This window comes from Miniopterus schreibersii (genome assembly GCF_964146895.1).
Source record: "Miniopterus schreibersii genome assembly, chromosome: X".
Taxonomy (NCBI): domain Eukaryota; kingdom Metazoa; phylum Chordata; class Mammalia; order Chiroptera; family Miniopteridae; genus Miniopterus; species Miniopterus schreibersii.
Window position 1 is genome coordinate 25,056,084 of NC_138104.1, and position 22,844 is coordinate 25,078,927.

At 41.3% G+C, this 22,844-nt stretch overlaps 1 protein-coding gene across 1 annotated transcript in view; it reads right to left on the reverse strand.

Moving 5' to 3' along the window:
- The window catches only part of PRPS1 (phosphoribosyl pyrophosphate synthetase 1), a 30,882-nt gene extending 19,392 nt beyond the window's left edge, over positions 1-11,490 (reverse strand). The window contains exon 1 of the mRNA XM_081124997.1: positions 11,051-11,490. Coding sequence (XP_080981123.1) covers positions 11,051-11,172 — 122 coding nt within the window. The 5' untranslated portion in view covers positions 11,173-11,490. The remainder of the gene's footprint in view (positions 1-11,050) is intronic.
- Between the last annotated feature and the right edge of the window lie 11,354 nt (positions 11,491-22,844).

The window sequence follows — 22,844 nt, forward strand, 5'->3', positions numbered from 1 at the left end:
GAGAACATTTTCATGGTTGCCAGATGGGAGTGGGGTTGAAGGGATAGGTGAAAAGAGGGAAGAGATTAAGATGTGCAAATTGCCAGTTATGAAAACAGTCACAGGGATGCAAAGTGCAGCATAGGGAATATAGTCAATAATATTGTAATAACTATGTACGGTGTCAGATGGGTACTAGATTTATCAGGGTGATTACTTTGTAAGTTATATAAAAATCTAATCACTATGCTGTACATCTGAAACTAATATAATATTGTATGTCAACTGTAATTGAAAAGTAAAAAAATATTTTAAAAACATATTTTATATTGGGGATCCTTATATTAAAAGTACCTTATTTGCTTAAATCAATAATGTAAGATCCTACATCAAGAAACTAGAAAATAGCCCTGCCCGGTGTGGCTCAGTTGATTGGAGCATCATCCTGTACACCAAAAGGTGGCAGGTTTCATTCAGGGCACATACCTGGGCTGCGGGTTCAATTCCTTGGGTGCATGTGGGAGCCAACTGATATCTCTCTCTCTCTATCACTCGCTCTCCCCCTTCCTCTAAAATCAAATTGAAAAAGAAAGCAAGAAAGCAGAAAATGGGCAATATAAGCCCAAAGCTAGCAGAAGAAAAAAATAACCATAAGAACAGAATTCAATGAAATTGAAAACAGTAAAACAAAACAGAGATAAAACAATGAAACAAAAAGTTGGTTCTTGGGGGAGGGAAAATCAATAAAATTTATAAACCTCTAAGATGACTGACCTAAAACAGCTTCATTGAAGAATTCTACCAGACAGTTAAGAATTAACACATTTTTTTTTGTACAATCTTTTTGAGAAAACAGATGAGGGAATTATTTTCCAACTCATTTTATGTGGCCAGTTTTACCCAGATAACAAACCAGAGAATGTAAATATAAAAAGGAAAACTACAGAGGAGGAGAAGAAAGGTGGGTGTGGTTACCACAGGGCAACAGGAAGGATCCTTGTGGTGATAGATGGTTTTGTATATTGACTGCATCAATGTCAATATCCTGGTTGTTGCATTATACTACAGTTTTGCAAGAAAACTAGTTTGGAAAAACTGTGCTTCAGAACTTTGGGAAAACTGGGTAATGGTTTACACAGGGTCTCTCTGTATTACTTCTTACAACTACATGCAAATTTACAATTCACACTCTTCCTACTACCTGGAATGTTCTTCTACAACTAGCTCATTCATTTCTCAGGTCTCCAATCAAAATATCTTCCCTTTGCCCTGGCCTGTGTTGCTCAGTGGTTAGGGCATTGGCCGGAGTACTGAAGGGTCGAGGGTTTGATCTCTGGCCTGGTCAGGGCTTGTGTGGGAGTCAACCAATCAATGTGTCTCACATGGACGTTTCTGTTTCTCTCTCTCTCTCCCTCCCACTCTCTTTAAAAATCGATGGAAAAAATATCCTCGGGTGAGGATTAACAATATATATATATATCTTCGCTCTGCCCTAGCCCAGTAGCTCAGTTAGTTAGAGCACTGTCCCGATCACAAAGGTTGTGGGCTGGATCCCTGGTCAGGGCACATACAAGAAGCAACCAATGAGTACATAAATAAGTGGAATAACAAATCGATGTCTCTCTCTAAAAATCAATAAATTAAAATTTTAAAAAAAGAAAAAAAATACCAACCAATTGTACTGTATGGACTTTATTTGCATACCAATTGAGCAAGCTACCCCCGCCATTTATGAGACAGTAATGTGAACACTGGCTAGTTATTTGATATTAAGAGATAACTATTATTTTTAGGCAAGAAAATGGTATTGTGGCTACTGAAATATTTATGGGTGACATAATATCTAGGTTTGCTTCAAAATAATTCAGTTGTGGGGGAGTGTATTGAAGGGAAATAATAGGTAAAACAATATTAGCCATAAATTGCCAACTACTGAACTAGGTAATGGGTTCATGGAGGGTAGGGTGGATAGGATCATTATACTATTCTACTTCTGTATGTTTGGAATGTTCCATAATAAAATTCAAAAAATAAAGTGACACTCCCAGTTATTCTCTCATCGCCCTAGTTATTCCCATCAGAACACTTATCACATTTTCTTATAGCCTTATTTCTTATGCAATTATTTATTTTCTGTTTCCTCCACCTGAATGCAAGCTCTATGAAGGCAGGGACCAGATCTGTAATGCTCATTGTATATCCAGTCATCCAGTGACAAAAAATAAAAATAAAAAATGAATGAATGAATGAATGAATGAATGAATGAATACCCCTCAGGATTAGGTTGCCTCTTGGATTCACTCACTTTAGACATAATATGAACCTTCTGCAGGTTTGCTTATTATGAAAATTCTGAAGAGTGACTTTTATCATCCCTCACAAAGTAACTCACTTCACACTAGAGGCAAGTGGATCCAGTGTATTTTTTCAAAAGGTTTTGACAAATCTGCTCATATCACTTTACAGATATTCAGCTGATATTTAATTTTGGGTAGAACTACAAGCTGATGGGCCCAACAGGATGTGATAGCTACAAAGAATTTTATAGTGGGATCCTGAAATAGTGATACTGAGCAACATGATGAATATAGCAATTTTGTGGGCCCAGTTGAGTTGACATCTACTAACCACCAATATCAGCCAAAATAAACAACTGAATCTGTCAGCAGTCTCAACCATGCCAAATGCCAAAATTGCTTTCTGAAGACATTCTTCAAAATTCAAATTGATGGGCAGGAGGAAGCCAGGGAGGGCTTTCTGGAAGAGCAACTTGCATGTTTCCCAAAGTGTAAGTCCTAGAATGGCAGTGTCCAAAATGGCAGTCACTGACTTCATGTGGTTATTGAGCACAAGAAATGTGACTAGTGTGACTGAGGAACTGAATTGAGATGTACTATAAGTATAAAATATTCACCTTACTGTAAAGATATTATATACAAAAGAAAGAATATATTATCAATTTATATTGATTACATGTTAAAGTTTTAATATTTTGGATATATTGGGATAAAGATATTTAAATTCTTAAAAAATAAAATAAGACTAAATAACACCTCCTGGAGGTGAGCATGTTCTGAAAGGTGCTCATTGTGGTATGTGCAAATAAGAGGCAGCGATAGTTTAGAGGAACTTCTCTAGATCTCTTTTACTAACACTCTATACCCTCTGAGAGGTTCCAGGCTAAAAAAAAATCCCTTCTGTGTTTTATGTTGCACAACTCTAGGGTCCTGACCAAATACTTCAAGTATCTGAGCAACTTCAAAACTCAAGAAAATTTTAATCCCACCCAGTCATCACCCATACAACTTCCTTAACCAAAATCTCCATTTCCCTGGGAAAGAACAAAGTCAGGCATACTGATTCCACATAAGAAGTCAACTGTGTCCTTGACATCTGGTATTAGAAGCCTATGGCTATTGTTTCAGTCAAGTACACAGACATCTGTGCTCCAGATAGTCACTTGCCAGAGTCAAGTTGTTTGCTTAAGAACTAGGGAACAGCAGTTTGACAATAGATCCAAGACAATATGTATAAGAGACGGTCTAATGATCTACTCTAAAGCTTTCTTATCAAGATCAGGAAACAACATGCTTAGATAGCAGTGGCTTATCTTCTTTACAAATGCCTCAACTATCAGAGTCAATATAAAAAATACCTAAAACACTGCTTTCATTTTCCATTATGTTACTCAGTGTCATTATTTAAGGATCCTACCCATAAAATTCTTTGCCTGTAAGTATCTAAAGACTTTGCCTGTAAGTATCTAAAGACTTTGGGAAATGGCTTAACTGTTGGTTAAAATTACATAAATCAATTGCATATGCCTTTATCCCTTTGGCTGCCAGAAAGCCAAGGGATACAGTTAAAGTAATACTAAACTTCTGTAACCCTTTTATTGCCACATTCTTGGCACAATTACTATTGTTCTTGGTTCTGTAAGGCTTCTGATGTATCTACTTAATGAACCTTTTATATGTTGACTATCATGAAACATACTTCAAATCTTTTCTTGAAAGCTGGTAAGGTATTAAAATTATCACTGCCAACTTAAACATAAGAGAGCATTTGCCAAATACATAGTTTTAATAGAGGTGATTCCTTTAAAAATTATATTCCAACATCACATAAGGTTTGAAAATTAATTATTAAAAAATCACCAGCTCACCATCCAACACAATCACTAGTACTATTATTTTTTAATTTATTGATTTGGGGGGGGAAGGGAGAAAAACATGGATCTGTTGTTCCACCCATTCATGCATTCAATGGTTGATTCTTGTATGTGCCCTGACTGGGGTTTGAACCCACAACCTTGGCATATCCAGACAACACTCTAACCAACTGAGCTACCCTGCCAGGGCTCTAATACCATTTTGTGCCTTTATATCACCTGATGATAATCAACCAACAGTTAAGTCATTTCCCAAAGCCAAACTAAGAACTAAAACTTCCCCTTAAGCATAGAAGGATGTTATCACCAGAAATGCATCTAGTAACTTGAAAAAGTTATTTAACTATATTCAAACATTAAGTTGCAAGGAAACCAGGACACTGCCTTGTTTTATTGTGCATAATTATAATTTCACTAGTCAAGAATAATATCTCCCTCCATAAGTAATATAGGGTACAGACTTTCATAAAGCCTTAAAAAGCCCATGAACTACAGTCAGATTATACAGCTTGGTCAATAAATTGTTCAATGAATCCTCAAAAATCTTAATATTATTCTTATGGTTTCCTCTAAGAGATAAGTTAGGCAGTGATTGATAGTGGAACAGCTGTGCCTAAAACCTGTTTGCTCTTAACATAACCTATGGTGCACAATTCCAGGGTCCAAGTGGAAAGACCTGTTTTAGTAATTTATTTTATTTTATTTTTTACTTTAGAGAGAGGAGTGAGAAAGAGAAACATCAATGTGAGATAGAAACATCAATCGGTTGCCTCCGCACACACCCCAACCAGGGATCGAACCTGCAACCTGGGTAAGTGCCCTGACCAGGAATTTAACCCACCACTTTCTGGTGTACGGGACGACACTCCAACCAACTGAGCCATACCAGCCAGGACCTGGTTTAGCAATTTAAAGGATAACATCCTTGTTCTCTCCCTCTAGCTAATGGTGTGTTTTCCAAATGGCTTTGTGCCAATCATTCTCCCAGCTGTTCTGGGGAGGCCAGATGACTGGCTATGCCCAACCAATGAGAAAAAAACAGCTTTTCCTTCACCCTTTCTTTCCTTTAGCAACAAGCATAAGTGCATCCAATGAGCACAGAATGTTAAGAAACACAAAAAGGAAATAAAGTGAATCTAAAATGCAGGTGGCCCTAGATGGTTTGGCTCAGTGGTTAGAGCATCGACGCGAGGACTGAAGGGTCCTGGGTTCGATTCTGGTCAAAGGTATGTACATACCTCAGTTGCAGGCTCGATCCCTGGCCCCAGTTGGGGTGCATGCAGGAGGCAACCAATTGATGTGTCTCTCTCACATTGATGTTTTGCTTGCTCTCTCTCTCTCTCTCCCCTATACACACTCTCTCTGAAAAGCAATGGAAAAAATATCCTCGGGTGAGGATTAAAAAATAAGTAAATAAATAAAATGCAGTTGGTATTAAGGAACTCTCAAGAATTTAGACAGAGATGTTGGCATATGCAAAATACATCGAGTTAACTAACCAAAGAATATAATTCTTAGGAAAATCTTAGGCAACCAAAATTAAAAATTTTCTCCTCTCTGCCTATCTAGAATAACCAGATAAACCAAAGTTTGATGAGAATAGAGTAAAAAATTTTAGTATATTCAAGTTTTAAGTCAGATGAGATAATGTATCAACAAAAATTTTAAAGGACAATACCCAGAACTGGGCAAGTTACTTAACCTCTGAATCTCAGTTCCTTCATTCATTTTTTTATTTTTTGTAACACTTTATTAAATTTATTGGGGTGACAATGGTTAAAATGAACATATAGGTTTCAGGTGTGGGTTTCTATGTTACCATATCTGTATACTGCTCTGTGTGCCCACCACCCAAAGTCATATCTTCTCCTGCCACCATATATTAAGGTCTCCTTTGCCCCCCACCTCCCAGCCCCTTCCCTCTGGCAACCACCACACTGCTGTTTGTGTCCATGAATTTCAGTTTTATATCCCACATATGAGTGAAATCATATGATTCTTAGCTTTTTCTGACTGACTTATTTCACTTAGCATAATATTCTCAGGCTCCATCCATGTTGTTACAAATGGCAGTGTTTCATCCTTTCTTATGGCTGAGTAGTATTCCACTGTGTACATGTACCACATCTTCTTTATCCAGTCCTCTATCGCAGGACACTTTGGTTGTTTCCATGTCTTGGCTACCGTGAATAATGCTGCAATGAATACAGGGGTGCATATATCTTGTGAATACATGTTTGGGAGTTTTTCAGGTATATACCCAGGAGAGGAATTGCTGGGTCATATGGTAGCTCTATTCATAATTTTTTGAGGAATCGCCAGACTGCTTTCCATAGTGGTTGTACCAGTCTACATTTCCACCAGCAATGAATGAGGGTTCTGTTTTCTCGACAACCTCTCCAACACTTATTGCTTGTCATGTTGATAATAGCCACTCTAACAGGTGTAAGGTGGTATCTCATTGTAGTTTTCTTGTTTTGTTTTTTAATCCTCACCTGAGGATATTTTTTCCATTGCTTTTCAGAAAGAGTGGAATGGAGAGGGAGAGGGCAAGAGAGGGGGGAGGGGGAGAAAGAAACATCGACATGAGAGAAACATACCAATTGGTTGCCTCCCAAACGCTCCCTGACCAGGCCGGGGATGGAGCCTGCAACTGAGGCACATGCCCTTGGCCAAAATTGAACCCGGGACCCTTCAGTCTGTGGGTCGGTGCTCTATCCACTAAGCCAAGCCAGCTAGAGCTCACTGTAGTTTTGACTTGCATTTCCCTAATTGCTAGTGAGGTTGAACATCTTTTCATCTATCTGTTGGCTGTTCATATGTCTTCTTGGGAGAGGTGTCAATTCAGGTCCTCTGGCCACTTTAAAAAATATATATATCTTTATTGATTTCAGAGAGAGGAAGGGAGAGGGAGAGATAGAAACATCAATGATGAGAGAGTTGTCATTGATTCCTCTGTCCACTTTTTGATTGGGTTATTTGGTGTTGAGTTTTATGAGTTCTTTATATATTTTGGAAACTAAACCTTTGTCGGAGCTACTGTTTGCAAAGATCATCTCCCATGTGGTTGGCTGCCTCCTTGTTTTGTTGTCAGTTTCTTTTGCTGTGCAGAAGCTTTTTAGTTTGATATAGTCCCATTCATTTATTTTTGCCTTTACTTCCCTTGCCTTTGGGCTCAAGTTCACAAAATGTTCTCTACGACCAAGGTCCATAAGTTTGGTACCTATGTTTTCTTCTATGTAACTTACTGATTCAGGTCTCATTCACATTTAGGCCTTTGATCCATTTGGGGTTAATTTTTGTACATAGGGACAAACTGTAATCCAGTTTCATTCTTTTGCATGTGGCTTTCCAGTTTTCCCAGAACCATTTGTTAAAGAGACTACCTTTACTCCACTGTGTGTTTCTGGCTCCTTTACTGAAAATTATCTGCCCATATACATGTGGTTTTATATCTAGGCTCTATTCTGTTTCAGTTCCTTCATTCATAAAATGAGGAGAGTGAGAATAACTCCTCATAACAGTGTTGAGAGGATTAAATACGCATGTGTGTGTGTTTGTGTGTGTGTATAAAGTGCTTAGCATTGGAACTAGCACATCTTATGTATTCACTATACATTAATTATTATTAATATTGTTATTACTGCTGGTGAGAATGGAAATTGGTTCAACTTTTCTGGAGGGCAATTTGGCAATAGGTATTAAAAAACCTAAAAATGGTACATACCCTTTAACCTAGTAATTCCCCTTCTAGGAATGTATCCTAAGGAATTAATCAGAAATGGTCAAAGATTTATATTCAAGGGTTTTCATATTAAAAGCATTAGATCAAAATTGGAAATACCTAATAAGGACTTGGTTATCTAAAATTATGGTAAAATCTTAAAAGAAACTATATTGCTTAAAAGCTGTTTAAGCCTTGGCCGGTGTGGTTCAATGATAGAGCATAGGTCTGTGCACCAAAGGGTCTAGGGTTAGATTCCCAGTAAGGGGCATGTACCTGGGTTACAGGCTCGTTCCCCAGTCCTGGTTGGGGCCGTGCAGGAGACAACCAATCTTTCACATCGATGTTTCTCCCCCCCCGACTCTCTCTAAAAATCAATGGAAAAAATATACTTGGGTGAGGATGGATAACTAACTAACCAACTAACTAAATAAATACATGCTGTTTAAAACCATGTAGGCTAAATATTAAGGGGAGAAACTATTCAAAATATATTGCAAAGTGAAGAAAACTATAAACAACATGTCTTATATTTGGGGGAAAAATATATAAACACACGAACAAACATCTGGAAGGTCATACATCAAAATGAAGTTTGTCTTAGATGGTGAAATGTTGGGAGATGTCTTTTTACCCCTCATCCTCTTCTATATTATATTTCACATTTTCTGCAATACCATCACCACCCCTTCTTACCAACATTTATTGTGTTGGACAATGTTCTAAAAACTTCAGTCCTATCTTAAACCTCTCAAAACTATGGGTAGATACCACTTTATAGTTCATATTACTGAGGCAAAGAAAGGCTCAGGAACCAAATCCAGGTTCTCCGAGTGAGTCAGGGGCCTAAATTTTAACCTCTCTTAACTATTTGTGTGTGATATACCACACACACACACACACACACACACATTTCTTTAATAACAGGACAGCAATGGATGATCCTGACTTCAGAAGAAAAGCCACTCTGCTCAAGAGAACATCAACCCCTGAGATTTTGCCAAACTGCAAAAAACAGCAAAAACTCTGTTTCATTTGAGGATGGGATCTGCAGTTCCCTATCTGATGACCCACAGCACCCACTGAGTTGCCCTGCCCATGATCTTTAGATCCCAAGAGTCACATGGGGCTACAGTTACCATTTCTGCAGCGCAGAAAAGACAAAGTTTGGTGGGGGGAAGCTCCAAAGGCAACATATTCAATTATGTTCAGTGAGGATTTCAGAACATCTAAGGAACCAAAAAGCTAATGATTAAGCCAGAAACAAAGAAACCTAACCAGTCAGCAATTTTCCACATTGGGTTTAATCTTATCCAATGTTTCCACGCATGTTACTGCCCAGTTTTTTAAAAATGAAATTAGCCTTACATCTCAGAAAAGTAGATTGGGATTGCTGATAAATTCAGATAAATCAATCAGTTGAAAACGAAGTTGTTCGCCCCCTCCCCTCTCCCAATATAGTCTCAGGTTCTCATTATGCAGAGGGTGAAGGGTTAACACAAGGAAAAATAAAGCTTTTGTATTTTTCCCAGAAGCATAGGAAAGGGATTTAATAACCACAGTTCTATAAGGGAACCAAAAAATATAAACTTCTAAATGAAAATCTTTCTTGTCCCCTAGCTATATTGCCCTTGCAAAGTCTGGTCATGTTTTTCTTCTTTATTTATTACAGCCCATGAGTCATAATGGTGTGGTCAAAGCTAAAGACAGCAGGTTGGCTAGCCTCTTTTGACTAAGTTATTGCCTGGTTACAGATGGCATCAGTGTTTGCAGTATTATTTGCATCACAAGCAACAGCATAATAATCAAGCATTCAGAAGGAAGCTGTCCACTATAAACGAATGCTTTTATCAGCAGGGTCTACAAAATATAACAAGAATTACACTTTGGTAATAAGTTTAAAGAAAGAAAAATGGAAATAAAAGCATTTAGGAAAATATGCTCAAAGCAATCTTAACTTATTTAACTAACCATTAGGTTTGGTGTAAACTTTCCCCTTAACAGATCACTGTAAGATTGTGAGCACTGCTCTGATTTGATCAACAAGGTAACAACAAAACATAAAGTAGGCCTATCAGTACCAGACGATCCTACCTTTAGGTGGAAGGGGTAGGAAGGGCTCAGACACCTAGTTATTACTCAGATGGCCTCAAGGTGCAGGAGGAGGGTGGAAGTGGGGGTGGGGGTGGGGGGGGAAGGAGCAAATTTAATTAGCAAGGCAATGGAAAAAAATCGAGTTGGAAGGCACTGTGTGATCCAGGTCTTCCACTCTTATTATCTTTCCTCAATTATTTTAACATTCAAAGTGTTGATTTATTTCCCACACAGCACCAAGATAAGTGGTAAGTGGACATGTTCAGGATAGACTTTGCTACTAAAAAATATGCTTTTGTATTATCTGTACCAGTAGCTGCACTGGGGAAGGTCAAGTATTCAGGATTAAGGTTCCCTAAGATTTTCTGGATGGCTCAAGCTGAAATGCTGGCAATCAGATGCAGAGTTAATGCATCACTACCTGATCAACTAGATTTAACATAAATATGGCTCTATTTATGTGATTCTAAACATGTGATTCTAAAGATGTGAAAAGCCAACACTTGCCAACCTAAGGAAGTCCTCAGTAGTAATTTTAGCGCCCCTCAGTACTAAATGTTCATTTCCCTCAATACCAAACCCAACATAATTTAGAATTGATAAGCTGCTTCTTAGATCCTAGAAGAAACACCAGGAGGACTCAGTACTCAGTACGTTCTCCTATGCAAGCTGGTCCAAGAGGCACTTGTTCAGCCTGGGTGGCTCAAGAGCGAAGCGACAAAGCCACGTGTCCCCACAGCTGAGGCTAAGAGTCTTTCCCCTCCCTTCGCTTTAGTCAGCCTCTATCCCCCGGTTGGGTCCTCCAACCCTAGCCGTCAAACCCAGAAGCTTCGCCTCAAGCTCAATCTTGACTCCACCCTACCAAAATGGTGAGAGCCAATGTGACACTCTCTCTACCCCCCGCGAGAGGTAAAATAACGGAAACAGCCCTTAGAACACGCTCACCTCCGAGCAGACGCTCCCCCTAACCCCGTCCCTCAGAACGCAGGTGGCGGCCCCATTCCCCCTACCCTCTGCCGCCCACGTATTGCCCCTGCCACCCGGGCAGGTGAGGCCGGTCGAGGTCCCAACTTCACCCTTACCAGGTCTCCTGGTTGCTGAATTTCTTAGTCACCACCTTGCCTAGCTCCAGGCCCAGGCGGTCAGCAATTTTCTGGGACAAGTCCTGGTGGGAGCTGCCACTGAAGATTTTGATATTAGGCATCTTGGCTGACTACCCTAGGCACTCTTTGCTCAGCGATCACTGCTGCTGCCAGACCGGAACCAAAGTCAGCCCAGAGACTCAGTACTAAAAGCTTCGCGTTGCTACTCCGCCATCTTACGTTCCCGCCCGGCGCGCGGATCTAAATTGCCCAGTGCCTGGGAGGTGGAGCCAGCGGGGAAGTCTACACCCCTCTCGCCTCCATTAGATGAGAGTCAGGGAGGGGCCGGACCTCGCTGTAGGTCCGCCTACAACCAGCACGCTCAGGTATTAGATGCAGGCCTTGAAAGGGGAGAGGCTAAAAATAGCCCAGTCCACAGTAGCTAGGCCGGGGGGGGGGGGGGGGGGGGGCGGGGGGCGGGGGGCGGGGGGCGGGGAAGCTGAGCAAAGAGCGCCAAAATGTTCCGCGCTTGACAAGGGGTGGAGGGATGCTAGTGACGTGTAGGACCAGATCTTTCCGCAAGCAGGAAATCAGCTAACCTTTTTTTCCGTTTCAGCACCAGAAAGTAAGTCTGGCTCTGGTTTACAGTTGTTGTTTTTTTTTTTTTTCCAGAAAGACTATTTATCAGGATGGCAGCCACAGTTCGTCAGAATGAAGGGGAGATTTCTGAACTTGAGTTTGCATGTTTCTGAACACGAATGATGTTTATCTCTGTATAAGGATGGGCCCAAATTGAAGCACATTTACATCACAGAGAGATACAGGTGCATCCAAAGAGTTTGTTTGCCTTTTGCAATTGTGACAGTGTAGCTTTAGGGAAAGTGACAAAGCACACCACTGAAATAATCCAGATATTGCAAGAGAAAGCTGTTTTTTGTTTCTAACGCTGGGCCCGAGTATGTTCAAACAAGTAAAGGAGTAGGGATTTTCCAAAATATCTGGACAATAAAGTTCTGATTTACCGAACGCTTGGAAAAGAGAGAAAATACGGTGTATTTATGGGACTTTGGATAAAGAGCCCTAAACGAATCAGAAAAACTGGTTTTTGGTCCTATCTGCCTCACGTGAGCCTCAACATCATCATCCGCAAATTGCTAATGTGGCCTTTTACACCATGCTTTATTATTTTTATGATGATACTTGCTAATTGAACCAAAGAGAACTTTTATTCTTATACCACATTTTCATTAGGTATATTCCAACCATGGTTTAGAACTAAGAGAAAAGTACAATTTTAGAATAAAAAATCATACAATTTTAGAATTATACAATTTTAGTTATGAGCACCACATTCTTGGCTGCTCAGAAAGGGGCAGATTTGACAGCTCCGGCTGAAGCTGCCAAGAAGTGACCTCTGTCCAGCACACTACAGATTTTTGAAGGAGCAGCTGGGAAGGGGGCAACTGAGAAGGCTGTGCCAAAGGAGGTTAGGGGAGATGACACCAATCTGATTATTATTTCCCTGACTTTAGACTATAAATTTTTACACATATGGATGTATCAAGGGATCGAGCCTAAATAAACATCTTTTGTCGCACACACACACACACACATCCCACACACAAAAAAAATAGAAGGGACTTCAGAAAACTTCTAGTCTACTAGCTTCATTTTACATATGGTGAAACAGACCCAGAGATGAGAAGGGATTTGTCCAAGTGGGAAAGGCAGAAAATACTCAAAGCAGCATCCTATCTTACCCATACTGCCATTGTCAGCGGTGTCCATGGAGGAACTCTCTTTTTAAAATATATATTTTTTAAATATGTATATATATATATATATATATATATATATATATATATATAGAGAGAGAGAGAGAGAGAGAGAGAGAGAGAGAGAGAGAGGAAAGGAGAGGGAAAGAGAAATAGAAACATCAATGATGAGAGTCATAGATCAGCTGCCTCCTGCACGCCCCCTACTGGGGATTTAGCCCCCAACGGGGGCATGTGCCCTGACCAGGAATCGAACCTCGATCTTCTGGATCATAGGTTGATGTTCAACCACTGAGCCACGCTGGCCGAGAAGAAACTCTCTATTTTGACTTATTGTCATACTTTTACCAGTTTAGAAATTTAATGTAGGCTCAGGTACAGAGAAGTACTTGGAGAAGGAAATAAACTGCAAGGCAGAATATTACTAGTCTTCCATCGTACTTCATTCATCAAATATTTACTGAGTGCCTTTTGCGTACAAGGCAGTGTGCTAGACATTGAGGGGACTATAAAGTATTTTCCCCCAAGGAATTGGTTTATTCAGTAAATACATGTGTCCCAAAAATGTATACACACTTTAACAGCTGATAACTCAATTTTTCAAAATGAAATGTATTTTAATAAGCACCGCCTTATAATTATTCAAAGTGTTTGTATACATTTTTGGGGGGACACTATATTTATTGAGTACTTCTTATGTTCCAGGCCCTGATCTGGGAATGGAGAATACAGCAGTAAACAATAAAAAAGAAAACCCCTAGCCTCATGGAGTTTACATTCTCAAACAACAAACACATAAATAAATAAAATATGTTATGTCAAATGGTGATAAATGCTATGGAGAAAAATCAGGCAAAGAAGTGGGATAATGTGCCAGGATGGTGGTGGAGGGAAGGGGGAGTGAAATTTTATTTTTTAAAAAGATTTTTCTTTTAATTTATTGACTTGAGAGAGAGAGAGAAACATCAATTTGTTGTTCCACTTATTTATGCATTCATTGGTTGCTCCTTGTATGTGCCCTGACCAGGTATCAAACCAGCAAACTTGGTGTATCGGGACTATACTCTAACCGACTAAGCTGCACGGCCTGAGCAGAGTATAATTTTAAGTAGGGTGGTCAGAGAAGGCCTATCTGGGAAGGTAACATTTATGCAAAGATCTGAAGAAGATAAAGGAATGAGCTCTTAGATTAAAACTAAAACTAAACATCCCTTTAGGGCAAACACTAGGTAATCTGATCCACAAATTCCAAAATATGTTTGCAAATAATCCTGTTTTCCTTCTTTCTTTTTCTCTCTGAATGGTAACCAATGTCATGGCATGGGGGGAGTGGCTTACCCTTTAGGGGTAGGTAGGGTCTACAGTAAGGCAGTACTGACTGGAAAGTTTAAAGGAGACTTTAATTGAAATAATTTAGAAAAAATGACCTCAGGACTTTAAGGATGGGTGAACATGGACAAATTAGACTACCAATGTGGGCCAATGTGTATGGGGCAGGCATGTGGATCCTAAGACGTAAGGGTTTGAAAGGAGTGTGGCTGAGTTATATGTAAATGGTCGTGAGTTCTGTAAGTTTGATATAATTCAAAAGAAATGTGCTGAGATCCTTCTATATGCCAGGGCCTCTGGAGAGTGGGCACACAAGGGATGAATAGTACACAATCTTTTCCCCCTAGCAGGCAAGATAGATACCTACTGAAATAAGGTTAAGTATGGGGGCATGAGAAATGCAATCAAATTCAGAGGATTTGAAAGAGTCCTTTAGGAATTGGACCTTGTAAGACCAAGGATTGCAACCTGGGGATAGAAAGCTAAGAGAAGAATTTTAACAAAGGCCCCAGGCAAGCTAATGTGGGGGGAGGGGAAGGTAGGGAAGGTAGGTTGAGGGCTCAGAAAAGGCAAACAACTAGAAGCCTATGAATGTCAATTTTATGTGTCAACTTGGCTAGGCTGTGGTCCCAGTTATTAAATCAAACACTAATCTAGGCATTGCCGTGAAAGCATTTTATAGAGAGAATTAATATTCATAATAGTTGTCTTTATGTGGAGGAGATTTTCCTAGATAGTTTGAGTGGATTCAATCAGTTGGAAGGTCTTAGGAGCTGAACTGAAGTTTCTCAGAGGAAAAAGGAATTCCACTTATGGACTGCAATTTCAACTGTTGCCAGATAATTTCAGCCTGCCCTTCCTGATGGCCTGTCCCAAGGATTTCAGACTTGCCTATCCAGCCCCCACAATGGTGTAAGCCAATTCCTTACAATAAATCCCTCAACATGCCCTGGCCGGTGTGGCTCAGTTGGTTGAGCATCGTCCCATGCACCAAAGGGTCACTGGTTCGATTTCTGGTCAGGGCACATGCCCGGGTTTCAGGCTCTATCCCCAATAGGGGATGTGCAAGAAGCAGCCAATTGATGTTTCATTCTCTCCCTTCCTCTCTCTCTCAAATCAATAAAAACATATTTTTAAAAAAATCTCTCAATATACACTTCCTACTGTGTCTGTTTCTCTGGTTGACCCTGACCCATACAAAATCAGATTGTGGAAAGCTTTGAATACCAGTTCAAGGTGCTGAGGGTAAGGCTGGAGTCCTGATGAGGGGAAATCTGATCCCTAAACTGGAGAGAAAGGGAATGGAAAAAGCACAAATTATTTTGTTCTAGAAAAGGCTGAAGAATGCCCTCTTGCACATATTTTATATTTCCAATTACCTCCAAAGCTCAGGGCCACTTGGAGAATTTTGTAAGCACCCTCCACCCCCCTGCCCCATAGTGAAGCTCTAGTTTTGCCTCCCTCTAAGATCCCAGGCATTATAGGACAGTCTAAATTCATCCATTTGTTTAGTCACTTCTCCTATAGGCATTTCTTGGGCAGCAACTACGGGCAAAGAACAGTGCTCAGCCGTTAAATTACGGAAGTGAATAAAACATGGCCCTTTTCCTCAAAAAGCTTTATAAACTTGTAAATGACTACTGTAACATCAGAGAGAAAGAAGTTCTCCTTCCTTCCTCCCACTGCCAGCGGCTCTAAAAAGTAGTTGCAGCAACATCTTTTGCTGGGCTTCCACTTCAATCCCAGTACAGTGGGCTTCTTCTAGCATCACCTTTAACTTGCTGGGCCTCCTTGTCATCTTCAAGAATCTTTTCCTGCCCCTTCTGGGTATTAACATTTCTTTCAAGACATTTTCTCTTTTCAGTCTCCTCCCTATATCTGCATTTTTCCTCTTTCTGCCTTTTTGACCTGTCATCATTGTTCATATCTTTGCCTTCACTTTTTCAGCCAACAGAAGTTCAATGCCAAAGTGATGGCAGATGGGTGTCTCACTTTTGTAAGCATATCAGACGGTTTTTAAAGGCTACCACAAAGCTCATCACATCTGTAGAGACTGCTGATTTACTGCAGCCCATGCCCAGCTCACCAGCTCTTAGGAGTCATCCCTTCCATTGGGCCTCTGACTCCCAAACTCATGTTCTCTGTCTTTAGCAAGTAGGCAAACTCATTGAGGGTAGAGACCATGCATCTCCCATAGCCCCTAGCATAGACCCAGCCTTGGAGTGGATGCATTTTAAATGCTTAAGGATTTGAATTGAAATCAGGATTAACATTGAAGATAAATTAGGAGGTAACTCTTAGTGGTTTTTGAAAAGGATTAAATGTAGGATTCCCATAAAAGAGCAAAGGACACATATGTAAGTCATGGTTTTATTACTGTAACTGTATCTTATAATTAGTTCTGTTCCAGAAGATTTATTTCAGAAAGCAAAGCTTGTTTGTTGTACCTGAGGCAGGATTTGGCTACACCCTTTGGATATATTTCACACTCTTAGGGTTCCCATGAGTTGGTTTCCTGTGAATGTAAGCTTTATTGTACAAGGTCAGTATCCCAGGGGGCTAGAATCATCTAGAGATTTAAGAGATAGAAGATTTAAGCCCCCCTCCCCACCCCAAACAGAAGAGGATTAGGTGAAAATGCTCAGACCAAGTGGGCTTTGTGGTTTGTTCTAGTGATTAATTTTATGAGCTGGTAAGTTCTCCCAGTTTAATTACTGACTGAGGAATGTTTGGGTGATGCTAGAAGTATTTGCTTTTGTTTTAAAAATCCTTAAATGAAAGAATGAGAGAAAAATGTGTATTTTTCTTAAAGCAAATAGGGCCAGCCCTGGCCAGTGTGGCTGATTTGGTTGGAGTGTTGTCATGCATACCAAAAGGTGGAGGGTTGAATTCCCAGTCAGGGCACATACCCAGGTTTCCAGGTTCAATCCTGGCCGGGGTACTTGTGGGAGGCAACCGATTCATGTTTCTCTCTCACATTGATGTTTATCTCTCCCCCTTCCCTCTCTCCTTTCCCTTCCCCTCCCCTCCCCTCCCCTCCCCCCCTCCTTTCCTCTCTCTAAGATCAATAAAAAAAATTAAAGCTACTAGGCCCTTTAGTTCAACCCACTCATTTTACATAGAAAGAAATTGATGCTCAGAGAGGAGAAGTGAATGCACAAGGTCAAGTAGCTAGTTATTGGAAGAGCTACAAGTAGAACCAAAGTCTTCTGACTCCTGGTGTAGGGCACCTGCTTGCAGTTTCATTACAGAGCCAAGCTAGCATGGGCTCAGGTCTGCAGAAACTGCGAGTGAAATAAAAATCTCTTCCATTGTTCAGCAGGGGGAAAAATCTGTCTGCTTTCTACTTGGTTCTTTGAGGTCTCTAGAGGCATTGTACAATCCTGTTGTGCTCGATTAGGAAGGGCAGGAATACTTGTCCTAGTTCTCACTTTCCTACCAATTCTCAGTTCTTGGTGGCCAAGAGTCCTGCCACTGTTATATATATATATATATATATATATATATATATATATATATATATATATATATTTTATTTTTTTTGCCTATAAATCATACCAAGAAGCAGGAATTGTAGTTACTTTCAAGAAACTGCAAACAGCTTGCCCATGTTGTAAATTTATTCTCATTTATATGAGGTAGGAAGGGCATGCTGAGAGATTGAGTAATTAGGGTTCTAGACAAGGCAAAGAAAACAGATAACTTCAGTGGCTTGGACACTTCTTACCCTCATAATCCCATAATTGAGAGAAGGGATTTCCAATAGCCACCTTACCAAGATTACACAGCATGCATACCAATTAAAAGATCATATTCATTGCATTCTTTATTGGATATGACTATATCTAACTTCAGGGAACCCTTAGGCACAGCACAAATTGCTTTATTTGTTAATCAGATGACTCAAAACCTAACATATGCCCATACTATGTCAGGTTTAATTTTTTTTTAATTTCGTAATTTAATTTAAATTTTTTAAGAGAGTGTGTGGGGGGGAGACATTGATTGGCTGCCTCCCATCCAGGGATCAAATCTGCAACCTAAGTATGTGCCCTGATGGGAAATCAAACCCACAACCTTTCGGTGTATGGGATGAAGCTCCAACCAACAGAGCCACACTGGCCAGAGTTTATTAATTTTAACGAAAGAGGAAGAGAGAGAGAGAAACATAGATTTGTTGTTCCACTTATTTATGCAGTCATTGGTTTCTTCATATATGTGCCGTAACTGGAGAGCAAACCCGAAACTTTGGTGCATCAGCGCGACCGATGCTCTAACCAACTGAGCTACCCCGCCAGGGCTGTCAGTTTTTGCTTGAATCAAGGAAGAGGAGGAAGAGGTCATTTTGAAAGGAGAGCAGGCTTAGAGGGTTGTCACCATGTAGGACCTTGAGAAGCCAGAGGAATATATGAGGACCCAAGATGTCCTGCTGAGAAAGGGGTAGGGAAGGTAACCAGGAGTTAGGAACCAAAGCCAACTTTGCTTTTTAGGCCATTATGTCATGATACTGGGAGCTGAATTGCCCTCTCCCCTGAGGGTCTTTGAAAATCATTTCTCAAAAAAAAATCACTTGTCCTGCTGCCCTGGGCACACTGCCATAATTTGGCAAACTGCTAGGATGGGAGTGGGATGCAAGGGAACTTATCACTGGGCACATTAGATAGAACTCTGTCACCAGCTGTCACAGGGTCACTGGTGAGAGTTTGGAGTTGAAAGCCCTTTCCTAAGAGCTAAGCCTAATTTTTTTAAAAAATATATCTTTATTGATTTTAGAGAGAGGAAAGGAGAGGGAGAGACAGAGATAGAAACATCAATGATGAGAGAGTCATTGATCGAACCCTCAACCCGGGCATGTGCCCTAACCGGGAATCGAACCCAGATCTCCTGGATCCTAGGTTGACGCTCAACCGCTGAGCCACGCCCGGCCGGGCTAAGCCTAAATTTTGAAGAAATAGAAGTTCAAGCCTCTTTCAATTATAGCTGCTTCTAGTAAGAAGGATGAGAATGAAGTAAGGAGAGGAGATGTCAGAGAAACAAGTTAGGGTATTGGCTTAAGACCAAGAAGAGCCTTGAGCCCATCTGACTGTTGATGGAGGTTCTTCACTGAGGTAGTGATCAGGTGTCCCAATTTCAAGAGACAGGCTCAAGGAAGAGGAGATCTTGCAGATCCCTTTTGAGGACAACTGACTAGAAGATGGTTTTAACTGAAAACAATCAATATTTAAAGAAAACGGGCCCCCAGATTTCTAGTTTCAGGCCCCTGGTACAAGCTTAATTAGTTTCTGTGGATCAGCTGCAAATGAAGCAGTTCGATTTGTACTTGTTAAGCTTGTACAGCTAGAACTCAGAATTTTTATAGCTGCTTTTCCAGCACCACCTCATTAATCCTCAGAGCTGCAGAGGGAGGCTGGAGACTCAGTCATCTTCATTTTAGAGAAGGGCCCAAAGAGGTGAAATGACTTGTACCCCATCATAAGACAAGTCAGCAACTGTGCTGAAAATAGAACTGAGCCTTGATTCTGGGGGGAATTGCTCATCTTAGCCCAGATGGCCTCCCTGCTTTGCTTGCTCATTGCAGATGCAGAAATCTCTAGGTTGCAGGGAATCTGGCTCCCTCAGTCTGGGTGCAGGGCTGACCCAGTGCCAAAGGGTGTAACAGCCCACCATGGGATGAAGTGGGGGAGAGGCATGAGGCTTTTATAACTGCCCCATCTACTCCTGGCATCCCTTCCTGGAACCCCATCAAGTCAGATCTCTTTTCCCTGAAGAAGTTCCTGACTCCCACCTGTGCCCAGAGCCATGGAAATAGGCCAGTCCTAGAAGCCCTCCCCTTGGGGCCCACACCACCATTTAGCTCATCTGATAGACCTTGAGCATGTCCCACATTTCCACCAAAGCATGTTTGGTGGTAGAGGACAGTGAACCTGAATGCTGGGTAGGTGGGTATGGGAGTGAGGCCAGATGTATCAGATAGGAGTCTCAAATGTCTTTAAAGTGATATGTATTCTTTATAAGGAAGATGACTCCTGCATTCCTCTTTATATTTTTACATACACATATTTCATGTAACATCTGCATAATATTTTCCTCACAAATCTTGGAGAAAAATGCAAATGTACCAGGAGTATGGGCCACATCATAACCATTGCTTTTTGTGTCTGCTGGCACACTACCACATTCTCTGGGAGACTTAGACCCCAGTTTGAGAAGAATGGGGTGGCAGGACATAATCTTTTTTTTAAATATATCTTTATTGATTTCAGAGAGGGAGAGGGAGAGAGAGAAATGTCAACGATGAGAGAGTCATTGATTGGCTGCCTCCTGCACACCCCTCACCGGGGGTCAAGCCTGCAACCCCGGCATGTGCCCTGACTGGGAATCGAACTGAGGTCTCCTGGATCCTAGGTTGATGCTCAGCTGCCGAACCACGCCTGGCTGGGGTAATCATTTTTTAATATTTTTTTATTGATTTCAGAGAGAGGAAGGGAGAGGGAGAGATAGAAAGATCAATGATGAGAGAGAGTCATTGATAGGCTGCCTCTTGCATGCCCCCTACTGGGGATCGAGCACACAACCCTGACCAAGAATCGAACCATGACCTCCTGGTTCATTGGTTGAAACTCAACTACTGAGCCATGCCGGCCAGGTGGCAGGGCATAATCTTGAAGGTAGCTTTTTGGATGCAACTGCTCTACCCACAAATTTCCATGCACATATACTGCTCCACCCTGTGTCAGAGATGTGTGTGGCACTAAGGAAGTCCAGGGAAGAGAGGTGTGTGTGTGTTGCGGGGGTTTGTGTGGGCTTGCAGTATCCCACACCTACCAATGACCTGTTACTACCCACATGCTGCCTTGACCACAAACAAAAGTTACAGGTCATCTTCTCATGAGTGTGGCTGCATCCATGCCTGTTTCTAGGAGGAAGTACTTCAAAGGTAGGGTTGAGCTGAGTACTGTAGGGTAGCAGTTGAAAGTCTGGGCTGGGTTTGAAAACTGACTGGCTTACCACTTACCAGCTGTGTCACCTTGAGCTAGTGACTTAATCTTTCTAAGATTTAGTTTTTCCCTCTGAGAAGTATATACGATCATAGTATCTCTCTCAAAGGACTGTTAGGAAGATTAAATGAGATCATGCTTGTAAAGATCTTAACACAGTGCCTGACATATGGCAAGTGTTTAGGCACAATTGGTTTTGCATATTTCAGGGCAGAGATCAACTTTTTTGTGTTGTGGAAGACTCCCAACATAATACAAATGCATATTCCTTTTAGCCAAAGCTGTAAAAATAACAATGAGGAATTAATATCCAGAGGTAAACATAGACACCATAGATAAGAGGGCAAGAAAGTGAAAACTGAGCTCATTCATAAGTGGTAGGTCAAGAACCTGCAGCTGGAAATGTCAGTGTGGGCACCAGAGCACATCCCCATGATGCTGGGAGTATGGTCAGCACCCAAGAATTGGGTAGGTATGTGGGTGTGTGGGCATGGGTGAGAAGGAGTCTCTAGAAACACTGAAGTGAAATAAGCAGTTCTCTTCCTGTGTGAAGGCAAGCTTCCATAATTTCCACTTAACAGTGGCTTCCAGGAGGACAAGGCATTGGAACCAAGAGACCCACCTGGAGTCCAGGACATTTTGCGAGGGCCCGGGACCAAACCTTCTGAGGTCATTTTCTTCCACTCCATGGAAGACCTCCTTTTTACTCCAGACACACACAATCTGGCTCCCAGCCTATAGCATGGGGAATGGGATGCAGTTATTATTCCCATCCTAGTGGCTGCTTGGAAGAATTTAAGCCTAAGACATAAATTCATGCCCCTTCCTCATGTTGGCAACTGATCCCCCCTGCCCCTTTGGCAGGAAAAGTTCTGGCTGAGGCAAGTCCTTTCAATTCATTGCTGAGGAAATTGCCTCTTATCCACAGTGCCTTGACAACAGCTTGAAAAAATGTGGCTGTGCCAGTACCACAGGCATCCTGGGCCCATGCCAATAGCATGAACCTATTTCCCTTTATTGGCTGAAATCAGAAAGGCAGGAATCAGGCTCTGGGGACTGGTATCTGGTATAGGGTGGCCAGAGAATATCTGCTTCAGGCTCTGGCTCAGACCAAAGATGGCATGGAAGTTGCTGGTGGAAAAATGGTCTCCCTCAGTGCTTCTGACTACTACAGATAATGACCCTGGGTCCACAGAAAAGAACACCACTGGTCAATCACCTCAGGAGATTTCCTGAAGCTTTTTGAAAGTTGTTGGTGAAATTCAGGATGCTGGATGATGGACCCGACTTCTTATCCTTTGATAGGAGGTGCCAGCCTGCCTGGCCTAGTCTAACTGCACTACCTTGGATTAACCATTCCCAGAGGAAAGAGGGCCCTTTTCTCGAGGTCTGGAGGTCTGGAAGGGCTCTCTCATGAGTCATCTCATTCAACACTCATTTATTCAGCAAATACTTATTGAAGAATTACTATGTACCCGGTTCTGTGTGGGTACGTACCCAAGGTATAGAACCAAATATGCATGCTTTCTGACTGTAAGGAGCTACCAGTGTAATGCAGGGCCAGAGGGGGGTCCAAGTTTCTGGACTGTCCAGTTGGGTCATTTTGAAGAACAGCAGACCTCACTGTATACTGGCACTGCCTTTCACTTGAAAGGGTCAGGATCTTTGGGGGACAGCTCCCACAAGAGCTCT